Source organism: Acromyrmex echinatior, chromosome 13 (genome assembly GCF_024713525.1).
Source record: "Acromyrmex echinatior isolate Ae372 chromosome 13, ASM2471352v2, whole genome shotgun sequence".
Classification (NCBI taxonomy): domain Eukaryota; kingdom Metazoa; phylum Arthropoda; class Insecta; order Hymenoptera; family Formicidae; genus Acromyrmex; species Acromyrmex echinatior.
The window spans coordinates 8632344-8653258 of record NC_141864.1 but is presented as its reverse complement, the minus strand read 5'-3'; the positions used below and the strand labels follow the sequence as shown (position 1 = coordinate 8653258).

The following is a 20915-nucleotide window of genomic DNA, read 5'->3' as shown; positions in this document are numbered from 1 at the left end:
AGGTACTTAATGACTCAGACAGCTTGAGCTCGACGCGATACGATTAGTTTGTTTAAGAAAAATTACATAAATGAAGAGATGATTTACATCTTAAGAGAATACGATCTTAATTAACATAAAATGAAAGTATATTTGCTCGTTATTTCAAGGTGAAATTTATTATCTAATTATCAGTAGAATATTTCCTTCGCGGATACACATTTTGCGAAGCAAAAGATTTTTCTCTTTCGATTAGTTATATCCTTAATTTACATTAAAGAAAATTTACGTTTGAAGATATGTAGTATCGCAATAAAATTCGATAAATGTTTTGAGAAAATAAATATCAACTTTATTAATACACGAATGACATTTATTGTCCTTCAAAAAAATCTCCTTTAGAGACTTCTGACAACATTCGTAAAGCTTGCGGAAACTCTGTGAAAAGTTAATTTCCGACATTGTCTTAAGTCTTGTTGTCACGCGGTCAGAAGTATATATATTGTCTCCAGGAAGGATTACTTTGAAAAACAATAAAGGTCATTTGTATATTAAGCGATGTTTATTTTTTCATCGAACTTTATTGTCATAGCAGGGACGAACACTTTTAACTTTTCTGGGAAAATCACTTAAAATTTTTTAAAATTTGTCAAAAATTAACATATTTTTTTATTAAATTCATTGGCTCAATTAAATATAATTTAAATCAAATCTAAATTTCGGAACTATTTGAGCCTGGCTAATTCGCTTACACCAATTCTTGTATTACAAACTTCTTTCACAAAATATAATCTATTACGTCAAACGTTTCAATAAGGTCCTCCTCAGAAATATGAACATTTCTTTTAAATATTCCAACTTCTATGGTATGGGTGTGAAATTCAATACCTACAGGAGTTCTGAGTGTGGAAAGTTCCATACTTTCCATAAGGAAGTCTCCATCTATGTGCCATATCATCTTCTTTAGCTCATTAACGGTGCCAATCGAGCTGTCATTAAAAGGATAAGGATAACACATTTTTGGCGTCATACGTTTTAACCGCGTGAAGCTTGAAATGAAGGTAAGATTTCTCCCGCAGGTTACCACGAAGAACGACGTGATCGTCGGATACGGGCCGGTTGTGCCAGACGGCTACGGATGCGCCTACAACGTGAGGAAGAATGGCTTCATCTTCTCGGTCTCGGCCTTCCACAGCGACGGCAGGACCAGCGCGATGCAATTCGCGCAAACTTTGGAGCAGAGTCTGCGGGACATGGCGGCTATGATAAAGAATTCAAAGAAGTGATAGACGCGCGCATGATAGCTTCGCAAAACACGACACAAGAGCTGCAAAAACGCAGCACAGCTTCCCTCGACGGGGACGTAGGGCTGATGTAGAAGAGCTTCGCGCGTCGCACGAGGGTGGTTCGAAACGCGGGTAGATTGGACCCGTAAGATGCACAATCGAATGACATCGAGGCCGCTTTCCCTCGTTTACGATGTCCTAATGTATTCCATTTGAAAAATACGCAAATGCAAAGCGTCTGTATCAGAAGCAGCATTTTTCGTTTTCACGCGTCGTCAATTTCGTTCGATTTCTCGCGGTAAACTTTAGGTTTATTTTATTACACTTGACTTTAATTTAATTACACTCCATTCGGACGAAGTGGAGAGCACGACTTTCGGAGCACCCTTGCATGAAATACTGTATGAAAGTATAACTTGTAGACTTAAGGAACGCGAGCGTAGGTGTAGCGCAAGAGAGAGAGAGAGATTTATCAACTCGTTCCCGCACAACTCGTTGAATATATCGTTGGGTTTGATATAATAAATCTCTATGGAACGTGTAGAAATAAAGAACGATTTTGTTGAAATACCTAAAGATTTAGTTAGATAATAATTGAAACTAATTTTGCTGGACTATCAAAATTATTATGTGAGACACTCGAGCAACGCAGCAAAAAGTTTTTGCCATTCTGGATCAGTTTGGATGTTCGACGTAATTATTTTGACGATTCCAAAATATCACTTTTAAAAAAATCTGCATCCAACTAAATTTTTAGATATAAAATTGTTCTTTCTCTTCACGGAGAAGAGAAGCGTTATTGAAAGGTGCGAAACTGTCGTAATTCTTAGGGTGTCCTTCGTTGCGTGGGCTGGTGTACTAGAAATGAATATATCTCTCGTTGTCTGTTTTCTAGAGAAGTATGTACAAAACACACACACATACACACACACACACACACACACATACACACACAAGACATGCGCGTTTACATAATCTCATTCGCGGTGACAGCGAATTAAAAATCCTTCAGCGGTAGCCGTCGTATAGTAGGCGTCGTATGTTATAGATCGATCGGTCGTTTTAAAACTCTAGTCCGCTCCAGGAGAGAGAAGAATAAAGTTTCTTCGAGCGTTACGCCCACGCGCTGGAAAAATTGCTGAAACGATAAAAATTACTCGTCGGTCGGAAAGCCGCTTGTTACAAACGCCGAGAATTTCATTCGGACACCTTGAATTTCCGCATGAAGGAAAAGGAATAACATATCTCCGATCTTTCCCATCGAAAAAGAAATTTTTGGTTTACCAATGCCCGTTTCTAAAAGAACACGGTAAAAAAATATTTTGTATTTGTGTTAGAAACGGCTCACTCGAGTCCTTAAAATTTTGTGTTGAATTTTTAGTATCTGTTGTAAAAGTTTGTGTTAATTTAACATAATATGATTATGTTATTCGAATATTTTTGTGTTAAATTGATATTCAATATTTCCTAGTTAAAATAACACAATTATGGGTATAAGTGAACGTAAAAATAATATTTTTAAAACGAAAATTCTAAGATAAATAAATAAATAAAATCTGTTAATTTACATATATAACATATATTACAAGTGTTAATTTTAACAAAGAAATATGATTGCTTACAAATTATGTCAGTTTTATGTGTTAATTTTTTACATAAGTTTGTATTACTTTCTAACATATTCATTTTGTGTTATTTTAACACAAAAATTTAAGTGGACCGTTTAGACCATGTTTAGAATATGTTAAATTTACCCAAAAAAAAAAAAAAAAAAAAAAAAAATCTCCAATTCTGTAGATTAACTTTAATCTCTGTCCAATTTACTTTTCATCCTGTAATTCTTATAACTAGAAGTAGACACAGAATTAGTTGAACTGAGATTAAAATTAAACTACATTGATAGAAACATAAAAGTGTGGACATAAAAGTGTAAAGCTGTTCATGACAGTGTTCTCTAATCTTCTTAGGAATTCAATTTGAACTTTCGTGGATAATTCCGTCATTCGATGTTACAATTGTGTTACGAACTTTCCAGCGCGTGGGATTCGTCCACCGCAGAAACACATTAAATATGGCCAATCGTACGTATGTTGGCGCCCGCACAGTAAACTCTTGTCCAATTCTTAGGTAAGTCGGCGGATCGCATCGCTCAACTCGTCAAGAGCCGATCGATCGTCGACGGTATAGCTCTATCTGTCTATCGCGCTATTCTTCTACTCCCTACGATTTACCGTAGCTGACTACCCTGTGCCAGGGTTTGCGACCGATAAACTATGGCTATACATACGGTTGATTTGACAAAATTGCACGTGTAATTAACATAATCGTAATTATGTACGTCATTAATATTTGTGCAGTTTTTCTTGAAGGGATCATTGAATGATTCTTTTAATTGTCATTTTCTAACTAATCCAGAAAACAATTTTTCTTTGATGAAAATGTTGATAGAAGATTATCACTTTTTCAAGTTTTGACCATTTAATTAAGATCAGTATGATTTTGTTATTGATTTTTCCGAATTCAGAGATTCGGGAAAAGACATGCAATCATTTTGGGATGATCTGTATATAATTAACATAATGATAACTGTGTAGCAATGACATAAATCTGTTGAAACCGGATTTCAAATGTATGAAGGTGAAATAATATATCGGTCTGAAATCTTGGTACGCACTTCACGAATGAGGAAGAAACAAATTTCTCCAACTTTACACAATTTAGATAAACTTATCGCTCGACATGACTGTCAAGCGTTGTTATGCTCGTGTTTGATATTATTTATGTATTATTGTTCATTTAAATGAGATCATGGCAGAGGGCCAAAGAATTGCATATCTTAAGAAATAGGTGTCCCACTTTTATCACATCTCATCAACCACTACAATGATTTAACTCGTTTAAAAAGTCTGCTTTTCTATCATTTATAGTTTTTAAATAATATTATAACGATTAAAGATAAAACAAACCATGAACTTAGTTTCTGATGAGCTCAGCGAAGAAAAGTAAATTATAAGATTATCAGTACATTTTAAATAAGTTTAACTTTAACAGAAGTTTAAAATTGAGTACGTTTTACGTGAAAATAAGCAGCGTTAAAAGTTTATAAATTACTAGAAATTGACGATCTCTCTCGAGGTTTCCGCTGGAAAAATCAATTTTAAATTAGCTGAAGAATCTATACGAGTAGTAATACGGCAGAAATGAAATATTTTATTTTCTTCTCAGATGTTATTGATTTAATTAATTAATTAAAAATTATTTCTCTATCAAAATCTCTATAGCATATCTATTTATATACATATCAAATTACCAAACACATATCAAATATTAGACATGTAATATCGTTTCCTGCTGATTTTTCCGTGATCCCATTTCTCTGAACAATATATATTTAATATTTAATTCGTTGGAGCAGAGATGAATCCGCATTTTTTCGATTCCGCGATTTAAATAATTTAGGCGATCTGTCGCACTCGCCTTTCTCGTACTGGAGTATTGCTGTTATCGATAGCATCGTGTGCTTGTTGTAGTTGTAACGGCGATTGATCGCGAGGAATCGCCTTTATAAGATAAAGTCGCGGCTATAAGATAAAGTTTTTAGGTGTCAGCGTTTAGTTAGCTTCTCGATAGTTCCTCTAGTTAAGATATAATTGTAATTAATTGCTAATAGAGAAAATGAGGGAAAATGGATGGAAGCATGGGAGAAGCTTTGGACAAGATTTTTTACTGTCAGATTTGTATGAAAGGCAATGCGTTGTTGTATACAAAAAAGATATAAATTTTCGATCTGTTTCATATCCCATCGCGATCTGTCTGATCAACACTGTTACTGATTTCTTGCGTGTTTAAAAGAAAAATTAGCTTATTACGACTTCACTATATATCGAATCTCCCTCATCTCCTTATCTACTGTTCTTATTACAGAAACATTGTTAAATTGCGATAAATTTATTCACGTTATTCATACTTTTTGAAGTCGTCTTAAATTCGCGTTTTAAATTTACTATGTTGTAGAGATTTAATTTCGTCAAGTTTTTGAAGAAAGTGGATTAGTGAATCTTCAATGAAAGGTTACAGTTACAGTTTTTCCTATTCATATTCTTAAAATTAGAATCTTGAAGAAATTCCGGTTCTTCCTTGTTAAAGCTTCGTTCTTTTCTATGAGCTATATATCTGGTTATTATTATTCAATTGCTTCGTTATTGTGTTACGTAGCCGCGAGTTACGCGTTCGAATTTTACGGGAAGTTAATCAGGGAAGTTAATTTAGCGAAAAGTACGAAGGAGCACGATGCCTCCTCGTTATTGTTGAGAAAGGAATGGAAAAGAAGATGCATGTACATTATAACAACGCGTAAATAAATTGTGCATTCGAGAATACGTTCGATGGTGGAAAACTTCGAGGCACTCCTTTTCCCCTACAGCACAAAAGTTGCAGCAACAATGCAATATTGCTGCAAATTCTGTGTTGTATGGGTTCCGACTTTCGAAATGCATCGATATTGTAAAAATACGAAATGTCATCCATAAGAGACGCGTGTATTTTTACAGAATTGATCGAGAGGAATCATCGAAGAGAAGTTTCGGTTCTCCGCTGTCGAGATTGAAGATACACGTGTTCTCGCGTATGCAGGGTACAGTCAAAATGTATGCCGTTGAAAGCATTTTCTCGGAATCGCCGAATCGCACGTATGTTTGGAAAATTAAGAATTTATATGTAATTGGATTTATATATAATTGCAGAATTTATATTGTATATTTTCGACGCCCGGTGATTCGCATTTATTTCAATTGCACCCTGTATACATCCGATATACACGTGCCATGTTCTATATTAGATTCTAAGAAGCACACAAATACCACTATTATTACTGCATAGTTTAAAGCCAGGAAGTACGACTAGAGATACTTTACTTATACATATCGCGAAGCCAATTGTGATCGCACTTTTGCGGCCAAGAATATCATACGCATATCAGGCGAAAGCCAACGTAGCGACGATATTATTCCGGGATAGCACATATCCTGATAAATCGTTAGGAGCACTTACGAATGTAATTATGATATAACTCGAGAGTTCTAAGTAGTAGATAGAGAAATATATCAGTGCGTTAAATTATTCGTTGTTTCCGGGATGTTTCGTATTGCGTGAATTGCGACAGAACAATTCTACAATTCTGCTACTTCGTGACTTTTTAAACGATAATGCCTTCGTTTTAGTTCATAATTATTAATTGAAACGTTAAATCGTTTTGATAAATTGTAAATATAAATTGATAAACATTGATTCTATTGAGAAAACATAAAAGCGATATTAAATATCAATTTGTTACCAATTCATTGATTTAAATATGTATTAAATCACATGCATTTAATGTTGAATGTACAGTGACGAAAGCATAAAAGATATATTTCTAGAGTAAGCAGATGACCAAAGCAATAAAAATATACTCGTATAAACAGAAAACAGCACGCGTTTGAAACTGCATTGATATTTGAATTAGTGTTTAAGGATTATTCTTTCATATCCAAGGAACTATCTTATGAATAATCGGTGTCTAGTTTGCGAATCATTTCACAAACATGTTGATTATTAGAATACACATTTTAAACTATGCGTTAATGTTATCGTCACAGAGTATGATAAAAAATATAGCAGGTATGAAAGTATGATTATATAATTGTAGCATATATTCGTGTGAAAATAATGTTATAGTGTGTTAATAGATGTAGGACTTATCTCGTGACGACTATAATTGAATAAAATAAAATCATAAATTTCGTTCTTAGGCATCGAATAGAAACAATTTTTTCTTCTATTTTAAAAAGTCGCGATTCACGCATACGATTCATAATCGTTATGGGTAAGGGTGGCTTTCATCGTTGTTAAAATGTTTATTGAAGACTTCGTGGATATATATATATATATATATATATATATATATATATATATATATATACATATACACATACAATATATATATTATTAAGCTTTCAGTTTTTCGATCAGTGCTTGGATCTTGCAAGCCTAAATGTGAAATATAGATGCTACATGAAACGAGAATTGTCAGGGCACACATACGAATAATAATTATACTTTAGTGTCTGACTAATCGATATGATTCCCCGGAAGTTTTTGAGGAGACTGACTTGACTTTATCTTTAACTTCAATTCCCCATGTAATATATATTGTCTTTTCCGATTCTTCACATAACAAATTCACAATCCTCCTTACTTTTAATTCTTTGCACAATATGTTGTATAAATATTGTTGTTAACTCTGTTGTTCAATTCCATGTATACATATGATGTATATAATTTATATTTGTTTTGCTTCTATCCCTCTCTCTTATATAATAAATCTAGAAGAAAAAACCTGAATTTTTCTCATAAACTGAACATAGGTAATAATAATAATAATAATAAAATATATAATTTAAAAACGAGGTCCGATAGACCATAAACTGAAAAGTTAAGATAAACTAATTTCTAATTATATTTTTAATGCCATGTATGAAATAATTTATACATAATCCAATAGTTTACATAAAAAAAAAAAACTCTGACGCAAATATGTTCAAAATTTAACGTATGATATAGTTTTAAACCTAATATTTTTAACAAATTCTTCACAGTTTGCATAGAGTTTTTTTTAAATCTTGGGTAATATATGACTCGTTTTAATTCTTATGCGAACATCTCCACTTAAGGATCTTCGTAAGAGAAAGATTATTCGAGATTATTCGAAAATTTATTTTTAATTTTATTCTTAATACATTTTGATATTATTTCAAAAAAATTTTAAATTTAATTAAAAAATATTTTTAAATAAATGCTCGATCGAAATTTGATATTTCTGAAGAGATACAGAGAAAATGTTCGGATAAGAATTAAAAATCGAGGCATAAATTATATATACCTTCGTGCGTTCGATAGATAAACGAATATACACTCGGCTTACCGTTCGCGCGGAAAGCATACACAGCATACCTCCGCTAAGTAATTGACCTATGTCAAAGTATGTTGTATCACATGTGTACGTTTCCTCATGCAGAAATAAACGCCATCGGAATACCAGATTGTTCGTTGTTTTCTTTATTCATCATTATTTTATTTAAAATAGAATATGCATTCTATAATAATAACAAGTCATTTTACCTACGAAATTATCATATAACATAGGCATAACACGCATGCTTAAAGCTGCCATTATTGTACCTTAAAAGGGGGTATCTTAGCAACACTTATAATTACACCTCTCTTTAGATCACTTTAGGTTACAACTAACACTAAATACGAGCGCCTAAATATCCAAAATAAAAATACAAATTTTGACATAACGAGTTTCTGACAGCCGCATTTAATACTAATTGTGAGGTGTGAATATAATCTTCAGAATGTATCCTTTATCATTTGTACCAGTCATATATTTATAAGGAATACACACTATTAAAGTTTATATAAAACGATAAATGCATATATTATAAAACTATATTTGTGTATATTTTGATAAAAATAAAAATATATATTTTTTTTTCATTCTTGTATATTTAAACACTATATATTCCTTGTAAATATATAATATCACTCGACTGAGTGAAAATACGCGCGATCATTGAATCACGATAATCAAATATTACATTTCATTAAAACCCACTCAAGATCTCTCTTAATTCTTTCAATTCAAATTATCAAACTTATTCTAGCACAGCTATCTTAAAAATCACATATAACACATATAAAGAAAATCCCAAAGTTGCACTTTCTTTCCACTAGACCTGGTATAAAACTACAGTTGAATTTGTTATTTACAAACAAGCATCATTCATATTTTTCCATGCGCAAAAGAATGCGTAAAGAAATTATTCGCCGTTAATCTTTTTTACAAACCGTATTGAAGACACTTCATTACGAAATGATTAAATCATCGCCATCATTAATGTCATTTAAAATTTTCAACATTAAATATCTTTATCATTGAAGCTAGAATTCTATTAAGGCCGAACATTCTATTAAGGCCGTTTTATAATAATTAAATTAATTAAAAAACTAAATTTTGTTTTTTTACACTTTACAGTGCAAATTATTAGGTGTTGGAATTAATTCGTAGCGTTTTACAAGTGATGGGAAGTACTTTCATTAATGTATTTTTTAATGCTCATGTGAAATAAATAACATTCTTTCATTAAAAACGCTACGAATTAATTCCAACACCTAATATTATTTGGTGTATTCTATATACGTCAAAATCTAACTATTTGATATAATCTATATATGTCAAAATCTAACTTACAACTTTAAATGCTAATAGCTTTGCTAATAGTAATCTTAAAGTTGTCTCATTATTTAAGTCTCATTATTTAATAATTATAATGGAAAGAAAGTGTACTTTGGAACGCATAATGTATAATTATGCTTAAGTATAACATGATCACAATAGTACAATATATTATATTGGTTTTGTCAATGGATAAAACATTTTCAGACTACTGCCTTCTTTGTATAGTCTACTGCAAATAAACTTATTACATTTAACATAATATTAACAAAATATTTACGTTTAAAAAGTGTCGTTGAAGCTGGATAAAACACACTGAATTGTGCAGAAGAACGAGAACATGTTCAAATAATACGATATAGCAAATGAGTGGAACAGTTCTATCGATTAAGTGCGAACACAAATACCAGCTTTGCCTAACAGAGATTGTGCACTGCAAGAAAAATAGATATGAATATTATTTCTAAAAATTAATTTCATCATAATTTCGTCTGAAATCATTTGCTTAAAATTTTTAATGCAAGATTTTAGAACAAGATACACATATCTTTGCACAGATTACAAAAAAATGATTAAATTTGTCTAATTCTAATTTTTCTTATAGTATCCTGCTTCAAGATTGTGAGAAAGATTATAACGTACGAAAAAAAAATTAAAGGCTTATAATTCATAAATGATACTTACATCTTTCTGAGCTCTTAGTATCGCACAGACATTGTTAAATCACCATCGTTAACATCTTCATATTCTCCATGCGCAAAAGGATGCGCAAAGAGATTACTCGCTGTTGACCTTTTCTTCGGATCGTGTTGAAGACATTTCTTAACGAGATCTATACCTTCTGCGGAAAGATTCTTCGGAAGTGCTGGTGTTTCTCCCATTCCAACCTTCAACGAAAATACAAAAATGTTTGAATTAATGTTAAATTGAATGATTAATATAGATTTTAAGTTTAGAAAATATAGTTAAAATTCGATTTAAAAAATAAAGATGTGAGACGAAAGATTTAATTCTAAATATCTTCCTTTTCAATTTATCTTTCTCAAATCGTCAAAATAAATAATTACTCTCTATTATTGTAATAATGCATTAAATTGCAATTACCTTAAACATAATTTGATAATTTGAATCATAATCTGACCAAGGCCGTCGTCCACTCGCCATCTCGATGATGCAGCAGCCCACTGACCAGATATCAACAGCTCTACCATGTCCACTACTTTCAGACTTCATGAATACCTCTGGTGCCATATAAGCTTTAAAAAAATTAAAGAAATGATTAAAAAATATAAATAATAAAGTTTTTGAGTATATTAAATTTTTAATCGCTTTCTTGCTCTCTCTCTCTCTCTCTCTCTCTCTCTCTCTCTCTCTCTCTCTCTCTCTCCGCTCGCGCGAGTATAGACAGACATGCTTTTCACAAAAATTGCTTTTGGACTCGTCTGCGCACTCAGCTTGTAACTTCGCTGATTTTTCCAATCTTCGATTACTGCGTGGTTGTCCTTATCGATTTAACTTGCCAACAAAAAACAAAGCTAAAAAGACTGATGAACGCCTGCGTGCGTTTTATTTTAAATCTGCATAGAGACGAGCATGTCTTTGAGCACTATCGCTCACTGGACTGGCTGTCCGCGGATGACAGAAGAATCTTACCTACTGTCTCTTCTTTTCCATTGTCAGATTCGGCATCCCTCCTGATCTTTCTTGTAATTTCCGCTCTCACATTTCTCCTCACAATAACTTACGTTCTTCTAACACAATCCTCGCAGTTGCCACTTGTAGAACGTCCACTTTCTTTTCAATGTTCGGGCTCCGCTCTCTGGAATAATCTTCCTGCTAGAATCAGAGAGAACTCTGATTCGCTCAATGCTTTTAAACGCGTGCTCTTCTGACATCTGCGGCAGCGGGGGTCGAGGGATGAATAGTTTACGTCTTACTACTTCATTTTGTTTCGTCCCATTTCAATTTTATTTTCATTTCATCTTCTATCAATTTGTAAATATCGCATAACTTTGCTCATATCTTATCTCATCTTATCTTATCTCATTTCAATTCATTCTAGTTTCATGTATCTTCCATTAATCTATCACATAACTCTATTTCAGTTTTAAATAAATTGCGTTATTTTCTCATCTTTTTCTTCTTAGTTTCAACATCATACTTGCGAGCACACACTTCTCGTTCATAACTTTGTACTTCAGTCACAATTCTTGTAATTTTTGCAATTCTAGCAATATCAGTAATTTTTATGTGTAACTTTGTAATATTTGTATTTGTAATTTGTAATATGTATTATTAGGTGTTGGAATTAATTCGTAGCGTTTTACAAGTGATGGGAAGTACTTTCATTAATGTATTTTTTAATGCTCATGTGAAATAAATAACATTCTTTCATTAAAAACGCTACGAATTAATTCCAACACCTAATATAATTTCAATTTTAGTAATTTGTAATGCTGCCGCGACATTCTATTTTCTCGCTATGAATATTCTGTCACAAATTTTTTGTTATGCTTATACTGCTACGATTATACTACTGTATTAAAAATTACATTTTCTTCTTGTTCTTAGAAGGCTTGCCCTAGAATATCATAAACGCTTTCTCTCTCTCTCTCTCTCTCTCTCTCTCTCTCTCTCTCTCTCTCTCTCTCTCTCTCTCTCTCTCTCTTCCTTCGTCTATTTTTAATCAATCGCAATAAATGTATGACATTTTAATACATAACAATTAAAATAATACTAACCTTGAGTACCGACAAAGCCTTGGAGTTCGCCAGGCATAGTTGTATGTGCTTTAATTTGCACCGCACTACCAAAGTCGCCGAGTTTCAAACTATTACCTTCGTCTGTTAGAAAAATATTTGCAGCTGCGGAAAGAAAAAAAATATTATGGAATCATAAAAATAGCACGGATTTTAGAACAGCTCATTTTATTCAAATGTAATTACTTTTAATATCACGATGAACAATTCCGTGAGAGTGCAGCGCTGCCACAGCCGAAAGAAGCTGATGAGTGTACTTTCTGACTAAAGATTCTGGCAGTCCATTACCGCTACCCGCCACCAAGCTCTCGAGAGTTCCCTCCGCACAAAATTCCATGAAGATCAGCATCTCCTCCTGAAAGTAAAATTTATCGTAATAAATGCGATAACCACAAGTTAATACATCATAATGATTCTGTTGTTTATCGTACACGATGAATTTCTAGCCCGTAATATCGCACTAAATGCTGGTGCTGAATTCCCTCGAATATCTGTAATTCCTCGGCGACACGCCTAATTGCTCTGTGATCACCAGGTTGCAGTTGTACCTCTTTCATGGCCAACAATTCACCAGTTTGATTGTTCACTACGGTATACACTTTGCCAAACCTTCCTTGGCCTGCATAATAAAATTTAATTGAAATAACAATACTAAAAATTATAATTATTATAATTATCTATTAAAACAATAATTCTTTTACTTGTACTCCAAATGATCATAAAACGTACCTATTTTAATACCTCGCTGCCATGTAAATGTAACTCGCCTAGCCTTGATGTGAACTTTGTCCACTGTTTTCCTGTCGACGACTTGTCCGATGAGTTCCCGGCTTCGTAATCTTTCGTCAAGTTCATCCTCGACTTTCCTAATAGCACGTATGACTATCTCGTGCCTTTGTGTACCTCGCTCGGGCATGTTTATTATCACTGCGAGATTTCCGTCAATTATGTTCGGCGAATTATTTTTCTTCACATTGATCAATAATTCGGGTGACTTCAAAGCGTCCCGTGGCTTCTGAGAGATACTGATGCTTGCGGTTCTAGTGCGACCATGGCAAGGTGATGAAGCTCTTGATCGTGACAGTCTTCTCAAGCCTGAAAACAAATGTTGCCAATGATATGTTATAAAATATATTCATTTAATCATTTTCAGATCAAATTATTTATTCAAAAAATTTCAAAAACTTTGTTAATTTTATATAACAAAACGGACATTTAATATAATAAAATTAATATTTATAATTTCTATTAAACTTAAAGTCATAAAGATAAATGGAAACTAATCATGCACATATTAAAATTAATGACTAAAAATCATGTATTACTTTCTGTCTCCGGCGTTGATCCCGTAACCGATACGGTTCCCACGACATGAGATATGCAGCGATCCATGCACATCTTTAATTCCTCAAACTCCTGATCGGTGAGATGCTTCGTGTTTTGCGGCTCGCACACTGTTATTAAAAATTCCAGACCTTGATTTGCCCATCTAGGTCTCAAACCGCGACCACGCTCGCATCTTGTTCTCACGAACTCCATCCATAATAGTGCAAACGATACTAAACCCCGCGCCAGAATAGCTTTCTCTTCTAGCGAGAATAGTTTGCACATTTCCTTGTGAAAATCAAAGCCCATTTTGTAAGCTTGATGGAGGATCTCGCGGATTCTCGATCGTAAGGGCAACTGGTCATTCTCGGTATTTAATTGTTCCACTTTGTTGGCTTCGTTTTGAAAATCTTCGATCATCATCGTTATACGATGTCTCAAATCCAGGATTATATCCTATACAAGTATGAACATGAAGATTTAGCTTTTTAATAGTTACAAAATCGTTTATATAATCTTACCTTCAACAGTTTTAATGATTCCTCCAATTCTTGATCGCAGACAGGCCATTTCTCAATGTCGCGTTTCAAGCATTTGGCGAGATTGATGCTCTTCACAATTTTCTCCCGACTCTCTACAAACATTCCTTGCCATTCGCGACCCACATTCATCTGGTGTAATCTAAGCATTAATTCATTACAGAAAAAACAGTTTACAAAAGCAGCGAAACTGAGATAAATAAATGGAAATTTTCTCTTACTTGCTTGACAACTCGTCATCTTCCTCTTCGAAATTTGCAATTTCCCGTATTTCGCGAGTCCGTTCGACGAAAAATTCATTCACTTGCTTGATCATCGTACGCGCAATCTTACTACAAGAAATATCTTTCATATCAAATATATAAAACAAGGTAAATTAAAATAAAGAATATTTAATAATAATTTAACTTTATCGTTCTCTTACATATTAATTATATTAATTCTATTTAGTTCATTCTATTATCTAATATTATCTTCTCAATACAAATTATATAAAAAATATCTATTCATCTTGATAATTTACTTACTAGAATTTCACACCAGCAATCTTGTATCCATCACTTATATTTCCAGCGATGGATTTGACAAACAACCACTCATCCATAATTAGATTTTTGTGGAAGCTGTCGTGTTGTACCATGTCTACCCACTGCTGAAGATAATCCAGGTACACTTCGAACACAGCCCTCAAGCTCTCGTCGAAGTCCTTGACGTCCTCCTCAAACAGACTCTCACAAGTTTGATCACTGGCGATAGCAGCACGAGAATGCGCAGCGAATCGATCGCGATGAATGCAAGCAATCCTGAGACCTTCGCGAAGCTCCCGCATGAGCTGTCGGACTGACAATGGACTTGGCTGCTCCGGCTTCTGTTCCAGTCTCATCCTTAAAAATTCATGGACGACATCCAGAGGCACACGCGAAAGAAACACAAAAGCTGCCCTAAGAAAAGAAATATTACTATAATGCAAATCGTTTATTTTAATCAATAACATAATATAGTTTAATATTATTCACATTTCTTTCGATTTCGATTTAAAAAAAATTACCTAAGGTATTTCAACCAGTAGTTAAAAATGTTTTAAAAATAAAAAAAAATACAGTCATATATAAACGTTTATTTTCCTTGTTTAATTTTAATCTAATCAATTAAATTTTATTATCAATTAAATTTGACAAAAAAATTTGATACAAATTTTAATGTCCTTGAATTAAATAAAAAACGCGATTGTGATAAAAAACGCAAAAAAAATATCTAAGCTAAAAATATTAAAAATCAAGAAATCTTTTAATAAAAAATTCTACGCACCTGTATGACGGTAGATTCAATTGCTTCGCCTCAGAGCTCCAAATACCATACCGTCGTAATTCTTTGTCACCTTCGTATTCTTCATTCGCACTACTATCACATCCTTCGCAATCATTTTTTTCCAAAGTTAACCTTGCTTTTCTCAATATAGATGTATGTAATCGATCCAAGAAATTCAAACTTTTCCGGAGACCTCGCGTTTTAAGTACGTCTTCAATGTATTTTCTAAGCACAAAAAAACAAGAACAAAAATTGTGCGTCGTTATATAATTTTCATAAGTTGTATATTGGGTCATCTAAAAAGTATTCGCGGTACTTTGTCACTAGATATATGACCATCAACACACATCTAGTGACAAAAAACCGCGGATACTTTTTAGATGACCCAATATTTACATTCTAATATAGCGCGCGCTCTAATAAAAGTTTAAAATTTCATTTAATTACTTGGAAGTAAAATAAGGATAGAAAAGAAATTTCTAGTAAATTTTATAATGTAAATATAAATACTAAATTTAATAATAATTAAAAATTAAAAATAGATTTTGATATATTAAGTATATATTTTTCGTACCTGTAGGCGTGTCGATCAAATTCAACCAAATAGAAATCGAGACGATCGACTCTTTCATCCTCAAAATACGAGAACGAGGTTTCCGGAGTAGGTGGCAGTGATTGCGATATAAATGATAGACCTCCGATCGAAGAATTATTGCTGTTATTGCTGTCGGAGGGACTGGAAGTTTCATCCTGTTGAGGTAGTTCAAATCGCACCATGGATTGTCGCTCCGCAGAATCGACAGTATCTGAAGATCGCGAACTAAAGATAGGGACAATCGATTATCCAAGTTTTTATACCTCAAGTTACATCATAAAAAAATTCCAAAGCATCTTATTTTTCAAACATATTGCAAACAGAATAAAATTCCATTTCAAATAGTACAATTTCCATACTATTGTCAAGAGTCAACGCGATTCAAATCAACGTACCTGATGCCGGAATCGTTAAAATCATCCTGTTTCTTCTTGCTGTGTAGCATCATGAGTAATCTACCTAGTATCTGCAATTTGAATCGATGGTGTTTCGTCATGTTGTACCAGAGGCACATAGCTTTCACCCTGTCGGTGAACTCCGGGCTTTTGTATAACGGATAATTAACGGCGAATACATGAGAGGATGGATACAGAGCCTCCGCGACTTCCAAGCGAGCCAGTAGAGCTTCCACTTGCTGCAATGCTTCTCCCTGTGCACGGGCGCACGCACGGCAGTACATGGAGAGACAACCCAGGCATACGCCCAGCTCAATATTTGAGCTTGAACCGGAATTCGTGGATCGATCGCTCGCAATATCACCGGGGCTGACGCAACTTAAGCTTCCCTCTTGCGCGTCTTCTCTTTCTGCGATGGGATCGTATCTATAATGCAATAATTGCGTTCTCTTAGTGCTATCAATATGTAAGTGCTACCATTCTTCTTTTTGTATTTAAAATTATTATTTTGTATTTAAAATTATATCGCAAATTTTTCCTTGAAGATTTTCCTTCAAGTACATTCCCGCTTACTTATACTCCATTATTTCTGAAAGTAAACCCTCCACTGCCTCTCGTTGGCGACAAAGATATTCATCCTGTGCTATCAGACTACGGTCAGCGTGATGTGCTTGCAATTCCAGCCATATCAAGTCCTTTAATTCGTTCTGCCATCGAGTCTCCTCGTGACTCATCTGGCGACGACAATTCCGTTCTGTGCTTCCCTACGCAATTAAAAAAAAAAGATAATTTTGTTAGTAATTGAAAATAAAAATATAAAAAATATAATATACTGTATTGATAATAAAGTGCAGTTTGATTTAGTTCAAGTTTATTTTGCAATAAAATATTTACCAATTTTATCAAAAAAGAGAATGTATCGTGAAAGATTTCTCTCTCTCTGAAGCTCTGTGTTCTCGGCGACTGTGCGCGTAAACATTCTTCATTTATCAACACACTTTGCTCGCTGTCTTCACGCTCCACCTTCTTTTCCTCGACGTCAACGGGTTTAGATCGCAGGCAGCGGAATCTATTTCTAGTCTCGACCTGCGAGAAAGAGCATATTTATTGACCAAGTGCCAAATATGTTTGCAAAAAGATAAGAACGACTGCGTTTGGAAAGCAATAACATTTGATGGATCGGGAAAAAGGATATTCATCAGAAATGTACATTAATCATAGGCACGATTGTTTTTTTCCAAACATAGCCAATACTCAAAATCACTTCTCTGCTTTTTTTGAACCTTGATTTGATTTGGCGTCGAAACTGCTATCTCGCCGGTATATCTCTCGGCATAATTGTGGGCAGCTTCCACGTCAAGCTTCAGGTCCCTTTCATTGCCCCGCAATAGTTTCAAACTTCTCTTGCTTTTCCTGCCCTCTTTCACATCTTCCTTCGTCTCATCCTCATAATCTTTGTCCGCTTTATCGCACATTTCGTTAAAGATGATAGTGTCCAAAGTGTTGCGTCGATGGATAGCTGTCCTTGGTCTAGCTTCTTTTTCTGACTTAAGATCGCTGCAAATGACAAAGACTAAAGATAATTTGCATATTTTATAGTCACTCGTGTGATAATCAAATTAGCGACTGAGTTAATTTATATTTGAAAATTCTACGAAGCATAAAAGCAATTTCTCTGTACATTGAAAATGTTTTTTTATGTAATTTCCAATTTTCAAAACCATTCATCGTGTAACACTCTTTATCCTTAGGACGTCTTCTGGACGTTTTCAGGACGTCCCTTGGAGATTTGTGCTATATAGATTTATATCTTAAAATAAAATGCATATAAAGCGAAAAGAAGTGGGCTTTCTGTTTTAAAATTATTCGCTAAATTCATTTGTGTTTCATCGCAAAATAACGCATCGCAAATGAAACGTATCTAGTAATAATTATGTACTCCCAGCGATTCTTCGCGGATTTAATTTGCAACTCTGTTGCACGCACCTGCCTGACGCAAGCTTATGCTTCATGTGCCTTTTCTTACGATTGAGACGAGTCCTAGGCGGCGTGTGTCCATACATATCCGACATCGCTTGCAACGAGTCTTCGAACTCGTTTGGCGGACTGATTGAATCATTTTTACTGTAAATAAGATATTTAATCAAATGTAAATTTCCGCCGGAAGCTTTATCGCCGATTGTCGGGAAATTTTATAGAGACGGGATGTTACTTCAGAAATAAAAACGTTATCATGAAATTAATTACAAAATGGAATGGGCATACAAGAGTCAAGTGCGGTAGTTGGAGCGCAAAAATCTTTTTATTCTTGACTTCTCTTACTTCTTATAAATTGATCATCTTACTTCTTATAAATTGGTTATCATGAAAGTTGCACTCGCAGATTCTCTCACGCAAACTTACGCACAATTCTTTTGAAGAAAATTTATTAAATGAATAGCAATTTATATTAAACAAAATGTTAGCAGTATGTTAAGGCATATTTAGATTTACCCCGAGTGCTCCTTAAATATTATGTTATCTTTGTTTAACATTCAGTGAATAGCAAAGATAATATCAGGATGAGAATTTGAGTATAGTTTTAGTAATTTGCCAATAGATCTAGTAGAATATTACAGTGGGTTGACATTAATTCTTTCGGGACAAGGGACATTAAAAAAAAATGTTTATTCGAAATAATGATTTTAGTAAATAACAATGTACTAAAAGTTTATTTTTGTGTGATAAACAGTACTCACTTACACAAAGACCGACATTACATTTTTTACATTTAAATCTATAGGTATTTTGTTCATTATTTTCATCGCTCCTATATTACAAAGAATACATTTTTTATCCTGTTGAATAATTTGCGTCTTTTTCGATATATAAAAGGAAAGTCTTGCTGTCTAGCTGTCAGATGTAAAGGATTAGATAATTCATTTATCAATTACAGTTTTACGCTTTAAATCTTTTTTCTCAATGATATTTTCAATTAGTTGCAATTTAATCAGAAAAAGGTGGATTTAGATTCATCTCCTAATTATTAAAAACAAAATATATTATAGAAATGATTATAAAAAAACAATCTGTCGTCACGTTCCGTTAATACATTCCATTATATTTTTAAATTTGCTGCTAATTAGTCCATTTTGAAAAATCTGTTTTTGACAGAATTATTTATTTGGGTAAATCTCAAAGCAAAATGTTAAAAATACACCAGCAAATTTTAGCAGAATAAGACAGATTGACATCATTCTACTGATTTAATATAACATCGACAAAATTTATAATAAACCTATTTTTACAAAACCTGTTTCCAAACTTGATTCGACCTTTGATAGAAATTGCTATTTGATAGAAGATAGTGATAAATTGATTAATTAAAATTGCAAAGTAAAATACCGGCAAAACTAATAATTATTATAACATTTAATATCTAAAAGAATAATCAGAATTTTTTCTACTGCATAAAAAATTTTGTATAAAATAATATTGCTGTGAACAATTAATGTTTCTTTCCTGAGTATTTATTATGTACTACAAAAACAACCGTGAATACAGAAACTTTTTTAAATCTTCGTCTCTTGACATTCTTTCAAAAGAAATTAAGACAAAGATATCTCTCTGTACACCGATGAGCAAAAGAGAAGCGACATGTCTCGCGCGATAAATCGCCAGGAATTCGCAATCGGGAATCTCCGTCGTTGTCGTCGATGTCTTGTCGCCGGATTATCACACTGACGGAATGAATAACGGGAACTGTTCGCGCGACTGATTCGCGCGACCAGCAACGACGGCATGATCAACGGTAAATTCCTATCAAGCGCACTGGCCAAGTAGCTGAAATCTAATCCGATATTAGTTGTCGTGCGGTATGTAAACAAAGGGCCCATCACCGAAAGCGACGGATCTGCCGGTCGCTCTGTCAATCCGGAGTCCGCGTTTGATCGTGACGAGTCACGTAAAGCCACGTGTCGCTGGCTGGACACCGATCGCCGGGAACCCACCTGGCGTGATCGACATCCTCGTCGTCGGTGAATTCGCTGCCAGGAACTCTTGCGGCACGGCTCGATCTAAGATCTCGACGCATCATCGTCGTTCGTCACTACTTCACCACTAACGTAACAAAAACGCGCACGTCGTCACTACTCATCGCCGATCGTCACGACATCACCTTTCGTTCTATGAAATCGGAGAACGCAGGCGCGGCGTGCCGCCAGCGAGTATCGATATATCGATAATCGCAGAAGCGGGATTTTTCAAATAAGATCAAACACGTAGGAATTGATATTAATATAAAATTGTTTGTATCTCAGAAACGGTTAAGTTTTCTACGTTCATTGTGGTTTTTTTTTACTGGAAATGCTATATATTCTATCTATTATATAAATATCGAATGGTTTATTTTGTACACCCTGTATATTGATAAAATAAAATTAATTAAATGAGATGCTGGCATCTTTTCGTC

The 20915-nt window shown here is 33.8% G+C and overlaps 2 protein-coding genes across 9 annotated transcripts in view; one reads left to right on the top strand and one right to left on the bottom strand.

The window, feature by feature from the left end:
- Positions 1–8342, top strand: part of ChAT (Choline acetyltransferase) — a 95824-nt gene extending 87482 nt beyond the window's left edge. For all 8 annotated transcript variants that reach the window (XM_087412387.1, XM_087412390.1, XM_087412386.1 and 5 more), the window contains one exon: positions 1059–8342. In XM_087412387.1, coding sequence (XP_087268513.1) covers positions 1059–1265 — 207 coding nt within the window. In that variant the 3' untranslated portion in view covers positions 1266–8342. The remainder of the gene's footprint in view (positions 1–1058) is intronic.
- A 2-nt stretch (positions 8343–8344) lies between these two features.
- Mekk1 (mitogen-activated protein kinase kinase kinase 4) lies at positions 8345–20796 on the bottom strand. The gene is made up of 19 exons (XM_087412377.1): positions 20455–20796; positions 18452–18589; positions 17749–18022; positions 17360–17551; positions 17039–17229; positions 16466–16891; positions 16050–16295; positions 15476–15700; positions 14695–15108; positions 14389–14499; positions 14150–14309; positions 13628–14084; positions 13032–13397; positions 12734–12921; positions 12489–12657; positions 12285–12407; positions 10648–10799; positions 10228–10430; positions 8345–9976 (listed from the first exon to the last, which is right to left on the bottom strand). The coding sequence occupies exons 1-18, from the start codon at positions 20538–20540 to the stop codon at positions 10242–10244; spliced, it is 4107 nt and encodes a 1368-aa protein (XP_087268503.1). The 5' UTR covers positions 20541–20796; the 3' UTR covers positions 8345–9976; positions 10228–10241.
- Between the last annotated feature and the right edge of the window lie 119 nt (positions 20797–20915).

Coding starts and splice junctions, on each gene's coding strand:
- Mekk1 (XM_087412377.1), bottom strand. CDS start 20,540: ATGATGCGTCGAGATCTTAGATCGAGCCGTGCCGCAAGAGTTCCTGGC. Junction 17,230..17,359: donor TCTCTTTTTTGATAAAATTG/GTAAATATTTTA, acceptor TTAATTGCGTAG/GGAAGCACAGAACGGAATTG. Junction 12,408..12,488: donor TGTTCATCGTGATATTAAAA/GTAATTACATTT, acceptor TTCTTTCCGCAG/CTGCAAATATTTTTCTAACA.